The sequence below is a fragment of the Eleutherodactylus coqui genome, chromosome 5 (genome assembly GCF_035609145.1).
Source record: "Eleutherodactylus coqui strain aEleCoq1 chromosome 5, aEleCoq1.hap1, whole genome shotgun sequence".
NCBI lineage: Eukaryota > Metazoa > Chordata > Amphibia > Anura > Eleutherodactylidae > Eleutherodactylus > Eleutherodactylus coqui.
The window spans coordinates 216,839,468-216,846,954 of NC_089841.1; the positions used below are offsets into that span (position 1 = coordinate 216,839,468).

At 40.6% G+C, this 7,487-nt stretch overlaps 1 protein-coding gene across 1 annotated transcript in view; it reads left to right on the forward strand.

Annotated features, from left to right (window-relative positions):
* The window catches only part of DMRT3 (doublesex and mab-3 related transcription factor 3), a 7,242-nt gene extending 5,696 nt beyond the window's left edge, over positions 1 to 1,546 (forward strand). Inside the window, exon 2 of the mRNA XM_066602007.1 lies at positions 49 to 1,546. Within this exon, the coding sequence (XP_066458104.1) occupies positions 49 to 1,001 (953 nt within the window). The 3' untranslated portion in view covers positions 1,002 to 1,546. The remainder of the gene's footprint in view (positions 1 to 48) is intronic.
* Positions 1,547 to 7,487: the final 5,941 nt, after the last annotated feature.

Sequence of the window (7,487 nt, forward strand, 5' to 3'; positions counted from 1 at the left end):
ATGCATCTGTTTCATTAATATTTCCCATTATATTCCCTGATTCTTCAGATCCATCAGAGGAGAGATTAGGTGACAGCAGTGGAACAGAGAATGGTGAAAGTTACAGTGATAAAGATACAGATCAAAGGTCCCCCCCTGATGTGAAGCCTTGCTGTACCCCGGAAAGCCCTGAAGTGGTGTCAGTGGATGAGACAGGTTATCCATCGCAAAAGAATTGCAGTAGTGCTGAAAGTACATCAGACAGCCCCAAATACCAGGCAGAGCACAGCCATCTAATTATAGAGGGTTCTTCGGGTACCGTGTCTTTACCATTCAGCTTGAAGTCCAACAGGCCTCCTCTTGAGGTTCTTAAGAAGATATTTCCAAGCCAGAAGCCTACTGTGCTAGAACTTATATTGAAAGGATGTGGAGGTGACCTTGTTGGAGCTGTAGAAGTCCTTCTGTCAAGCAGATCTTCTGTCACTGGAGAGAGAACTGCAACTGATCCAGATGGCATTATGTTACCTTCCAATGGTCACCTTTTTGAGCATACTCTTGGCTCATATCCATTGTCCTCTTCGAAATGGTCAGTGGGATCAGCCTTCAGAGTACCAGATTCACTGCGCTTCTCAGCAGATTCTAACAATGTAGTCCCCAATCCACTAGCTGTGCCCTTGCAGCATCCCTTCCCACAACCACCAAGATATCCCCTACTATTGAGGAACACTTTAGCAAGGAACCAGTCTAGCCCCTTCTTGCCCAATGATGTCACTCTATGGAACACAATGACACTGCAACAACAATACCAACTAAGATCTCAGTATGTCAGTCCTTTTTCTGGAAATTCCTCTGGTGTCTTTAGGAGCTCCCCTGTGCTTCCCCCGAGAGCCCCTGAAGATCCGAGAATCACAGGCTCTGAGGACAACTGTTCGATTGTAGTAAAACAGCCGATTTACACAGAAGAGGACTATGAGGAAAGATCGGATTCAGCTGACTCTAGAATACTCAACAGTTCTTCCTAACAGAGAGCAGTCGGACACAGACTGGCATATAGCAGTGAAAGAGACATATTTTATTTAAAAAGACAAAATTCATTGCACTTGCAAAAGCAATAAATAGTGTATACTCATTATTTTATTTTAACTGTGGGACTGTGTAAATAGAGTTTGGCTAGACCACCAGCTTGATATTTGGGATCACTGTAATGAGGCTGAGGACCTATCTATTGTATTCTAATATGACTTTCAACAAGGGTCAATTAGCTGAAATAACTCCATGCATTGTCATCTCTAAATATTGATGACCACTAATCAATGTAAAGAGTCAAAGAAACAAATGAAATGTCTGTATTTTACAGATATCCAGTCTGTTCCTAGAGAAATGAACATATGTGACGATGATATAATATTCCAAACAATATGTGAACTGCATGAAATGTATTGTTAAATGAGCCCAGGATTAAACATTGTCAGGTTAATGTAGCATGCTAAGGACTCTAGATGAAATAAAAATGATGATGAGCATGTCATTTATACTTGTAGTTTGTCAAATGAAATTAATGCACACCTATGAACGAGCCATCTGCATGCTGGGAGACTCAATCACTCAACAAGTGGATTCAGGGAAACAGCTTGGTTATGCTGAGAATGTATTCTAGCTTCTTCTGTCTTCTTTTTGTTTGAATAAAACTCATTTTGAATATAAAACGGTGGTCCAAAAACACGTCAAAATAGAATATGGCAAATATAGAAGATTTTTTAGAACAGGTAAATTAGACAAATAGGTTATGTAAGTCCTAAAATATACCTTTTACCATTACAAAACACAGCAATTGAGTATAACATGATAAATATGCAGAACTCACCTGACTTACTAACACTGCGACTAATGAATACATTTTATGCAATGTGTGTATATATATATATATATGTTATAAAGTCACATGTAAAGGGTGTCAGGACAAAGTCAGTCCACTTAATAATAATTCTGGCACAAGTATATTTTCGGCACAGATTCTTTTTACTATTCTTTGTGGGAAACATTCACTTGGCAGTAATATATATACAGCATGTCCAGTAATATATATACCGCATACAATGTCCAGAATCATGCTTATTAATTAATAGCCATTTGAGATTTTGTTGTATACTGTACAATAAAGTATCCACCTCCCATGCTCTATTTTCAGTAATCCACCAGCAAGTGGAGGTATACATATCCACAGGCTGCTCACTTTCACGCTACCTTGGTTATTATTTATATTGTAGCAAACACTGATATTTCTCCTGGGAATCAAGGAAAATGGCCTCCATCCTTCTCAGTCATTGGTTGAGGTTCTTCTCAAGCCACAAGGTTACTTGGTTTCTCTTTTATAGCAAGTCTTTCTCTGTGTGATGTCCTCTTCTCTCTACTAGTGGCTCCTTTCTTACAGCGGCTCTGTTTCTCAGGCCGTATTCCTAGGCACACTGAGTATCATCTATTCAACACAGGCCTACTCTCTCTTACTCCTCACCATCACAGCCGCCCAACTAACGCCCCTTTTAGATGAGTCGATTTCTCATTTGAATGAGCGAGTGACGTCACCGCTAACACGTTCAGTCTGGTTAGACTGGCAGATACATCGTTGAGAATCGTTCACTTCTCGTTCAGTGTTTCACTTTCCGATGTAAAATACTGAGCGGGGAGTGTTTAAATGCAACCATAAATGCACAAGCCAACAATGATTTTTAGTCCAGCTGAAAGGGAATGCCGAACGAAAAGTGCATGATTCTCGTTCATCATTCAGTCATTGCCTCATATTTCAACAGAACGATTATCATTCACTTTCACTCATTTGAATGATTTTTTGAATGATATGATTACATCTAAACACCGTATAACTGTCACTAACTATCCCCTCGCTTTTCATTCAGAAGTGGACACTGAACACTGACTTGGCTGCAGGGTCTTAGGCTGACTGTCCACGGGCGATAGTTCATAGCGTGATCCGCGTCGATAGATCGCATGTGGATCATGCTTGAAACGCTTTCCATTGGATAACTATGGAAAGCGCAGCCCGATGTACACGAGCGAAAAATCCATTACGATTTTCCTCTTGTGTCTAAACATTGCGGCATGCTGCAATTTTCCGTGATGAATCTATCATAACGAAAGGTTCGGCGTGGTGACTTTAAATGATCTCCCGCGGCAGAAATCCGCTCGCGATAATCCGCCCCGCTCGTGGACAGGCGGCCTTACAGTTTGCCAATAACTGCTGAACTAAAGCAGTAATAAATAACATCAGGGCTATCTGAACCCAATGAACAGGGTGAACAAGAAATCTCAACTTGGAACATCAGTGTCACTGCGTCTCTTTTACTATGCATTGTGCTGTAAGCTGCACCACTACCAGCAGTACATACATAGCATTACTTGGTTACTAAAAATTGCAACATTCAATATAGTAAACACATGTCAATGGGAGAACCTGTAATAAGAAGGGTAGGCATGACTCAGTCCATGCAGGTCTACATTGAAGGGGAAAAATACTATATAATGTATTACAAAATGGGAAGGGGGCATGATCCAAGCAAGCATGGATTGGTCCATATCTCACATCTTTACTTATTTTAAATGAAAGCCCTGCTCGGCCTTAGAATTCAAAATCTCGAAACCTCTTGGGTGGGATCCCTCTGTTCATTCGTTGTGGATACCTCCGAACTCCTATTAGTCTCATTCCTATATTTCCTTCTGGCCTTCTACTCTCAGTAAACCATAGGATCCAGCTATTCATTTCAGTCCCTGGGGTCTCTATAGTTTTCTTTTCAACTTGACCAGGCACATCATCCCTTGGACCAAGTGTTGTGAAAGTGTAGAGATGAAGCATTTTGTGATGTACTTTTCTTATAGGTCCCTCTTCAGCTTCTGGTTTTACATCAATAAGTGGTGACATTGGATGAATTCTACAAATTATCAGATATGGAGTACATTCCCAGAGGAGTTTAGGTTTTCTGTTTCGTTGCGCTCTTTTATTACATACAAGTACTCTGTTCCCAGGATGGAGTTCAGCAGTAGTGTGATGATTTTCTTCTGTTCTTGTAACATGTTTATTCTGTATTTCCCAGACATGATGTTGGTCTGTTACGAGTCTCTTGTAATGTTCTTCTATCCAATGTGGGGTGAGGGGGGGGGGGGGGGGGGTGGGGGTGGGGGTATATTCTTTCAGTTCTTCAGGTTGTGCCATCAATAATGAGAGTGGAAGGCGTTCCATTCATGCATACAAGAGCTGGTAGGGTGTATACCTTGAAGCACTATGGTCAGTATTATTACAGATCCATACTACAGCAGCCACATATTCTGGCCAACAATCTTGATGTTCTTCTGCTAAAGTTTGTATCATACCCATCAGGATTTTACTGAATCTTTCACATATACTGTTAGCTCGAGGGTGATATGGAGTTGTCCTTGACTTCCTTATTCCATGGAAAACACAATTCTCTTATCAATTCTTATTCAAACTTTTCTCCTTAATCAGACAGCAATCACATGTGTTCATAGCATCTTAGCTGTTGTATGGGCTGTCTGATCCAAGGTTGGGATAGTCACTGCCAATTTAGTGAAATGGTCCATGTACACTAAAGCATATATATTATGACCAGAAGTTGCCTCTTGGACAGTAAGGAAATCCACTCTAAATAATTCAAGTGGTTCTTTTGTGATGATCACCTGGGGTGGTATGTTCTATACTCATCCTTTGTGGACATTTAGCACGTGACCGACATACTGTTTGTATACTTTGGGTTAATTGTGGGCTATAGAAATGTTCCTTGACTCTCTGTTCTGTTTTCTCTTTGCAGAAATGTCCAGAAGTCTTATGCATCAATTTACACACTTGTTCTACACTCATAGCTGATAATACTAACTGCCATACTTCCTCTTGTTCTGTTTGTATCCATGCTGTTTAATATAGCTCTCCTCCTCTGACCTGAAGGCAATCCCACTGATGAACTCTACTGGTTAGATAATTTTGCTGCATTGAACTGGGTTGAGAGTTATTCTATACCCATTATTGTATATTATGTATATTTAGATCTTCTCTTTTTTTAATTGCTACTCTTTTTGTTTTAATAATCCTTCATTACTGTCGGATGTTATAGGATGACAACCAATAGCTGGTCTTGGGGTGACACATATAGGAGGAATTTCAATGTTGTCTACATCCAGTTCTCCTTTCGGAGTTTGAGGAGTTTGTCTTGACAAAGCTTATGTATTGTTGTTACTCTTCCTTGGTTTAGAACGGATGATATAATCAAATTGGGCTACTCTGGCCACCCAATGTTGTTCAATGGCACCTAGTTTCTCTGTATTTAGGTAAGCTAACGGATTGTTTTGTTGCCAATAAGGTCATGAAAAAATTGTCCATTAAGTTCTTGAAACAAGTTCATACCCAGTAAAAATACAATTTTCTGGTCTGACTGATTCTTCTACTACTATCACTGTTTTAATGGAGAATAACCTACCAAAGATCTCAATATCTATCCACGTTACTCCCAGTATATGGCTTGGTAGATTATTGGCAGCTGTAGGATTTAGCCAAGGATTTTCTAGTTCATTTGTTTGTCCAAGGTATGTCGTATATAGTTGTTTAGACATGGCTGTGACCTATGAGCCAGTGGCCAACAGACAATTCACAGGTATTCCATTAAAGGTGCCTGTTACTATCAGCCACTGTATAGCAATGGGTTCATTGGTTACATCAGGCTCTCATTATAAGACCCCCGAGGCTTGGCCCACAGTCATGGGCAATTCTCTTAGCGGTGACTGCTCTGAACCTATACACCGAGGTGTCTTGGGAAGTGACCTGCTTGTTCAGATTGTTAACAGGATTTTGGTTCAGTCAATTCATTTGGTTTCTTTGGGGAGTTTTTTTTCCTTCTGTTAGATAGAATTCATAATTGGCTTATTTCTTTGTAAATTTCTTGTATAATGCAGTCTTTCATGTCCCTTTTACGGTACGGTTGCAAAGCTCAGAGATAGTTAGTCTCAGGATTTTGTCGGGTTCAGGTACTGCCCCACAACCATCATGGATAGGATAATCTTTTCAATAACCGTTGTAGGCCCACAAAATATTATTGCACAGTTTCTCCTTCATGCAGTTTGTACTACACTAGGTGTAGAATTTCTTTTTTAGATATGCAGATGATGTGAAATCTCTGTATACTGTTTCTAGTCTTTGTAATGTCATCTGATGGGGTTCTCTGTTCAGTGGGTAGTACAAGAACAGCTTCCCAGGCATCACCTTTCAATAGGTTGAGCACCAAGTCTGCTTGATGACTAAACGGTACATGGTTTAGCCTTGCTGCGGCTCTTAATCTTTCCATCCAATCTAACATTGGCACATTTTTACCATCATATTTAGGTACACTCATTGTGGCTGCCCTCATGGGTACTAGGACTGAAAGGGGCACTGTGGTACTGCCAGCTCATAAGCTACTTTGGGCATTACTACCCATTAGTAGTTTATACAAAATGATCACTCAAACTGTCATTCAAGTTATCTTTTGAACAAAGTGATCATCTTTGTGTGTAAATCGGGCTTAAGACACAGGTCACAAAATTACCCTGATGCGTTTCGAACAACAGTGCATAGTCGTAGACTTTGTGATACTAAAATCAGATCCATAAATACACACTCGTCCCTGCACATACTCGCTCCCGTGTTGCTGCACAGGAACGAGCATCGCTGCTCTATGACAGAGCGGCCAGCAGGGGGCCGGGATGGCAGGAGGAGATTTCACTCCTTGCTCTCTCCAGCCCCTCTCCATTCACGTAACACAGCGGCCGTTCAGTACTGAACAGCTGCTGTTTACACGGTTCAGTACTGAACGGCTGCTGTTTTAGTGAATGGAGAGGGCCGAGGGAAAGTGAGGAGTGAAATCTCCCCTGCGCTCACTGAGAGCCAGAGACACTCGCTCCTGTGCAACAGCAGAAGAGCGAGTACATGCGGGGATGATTGTCGGACATCGTTTTCCTGACATTTGTCCCATGCAAATGGGGCTTTAGTCACATGAGGCGCTCTATTTCAAAATATTAATATAACATGACATATATACCAATCACCAAATGAGAATAATAATAAAGATAGAAAGAATATTATTCTTATGATGCCACCATAGTACGACACGTGACAAATGTCATATTGAGTCACATGAAGCACTCCAAAAAGTCACAGTGGCCTCTAAGTCCTTATAGACTATGTAACAATTCTTCACCGACAAGAACTTTACTGATACTAAAATTTTAAATTTTATTAATATTCATTAAAAGATGGAAAAAGGGGGGGGGGGGGGGGAAACCATACACAAAAATACACAAAACGAAAAGAAAAAGAATTTTTGAACGTACTGGTCCGTCTTTATACTGACGTAACCGTCACTACACTGGCTATCATGATCATTTCTAAGTGTAGACAACTTTTCTTTTCTTAGTTCACTGCCCACATAAATTAGGGGTGCTCCAGGAGATTCTTC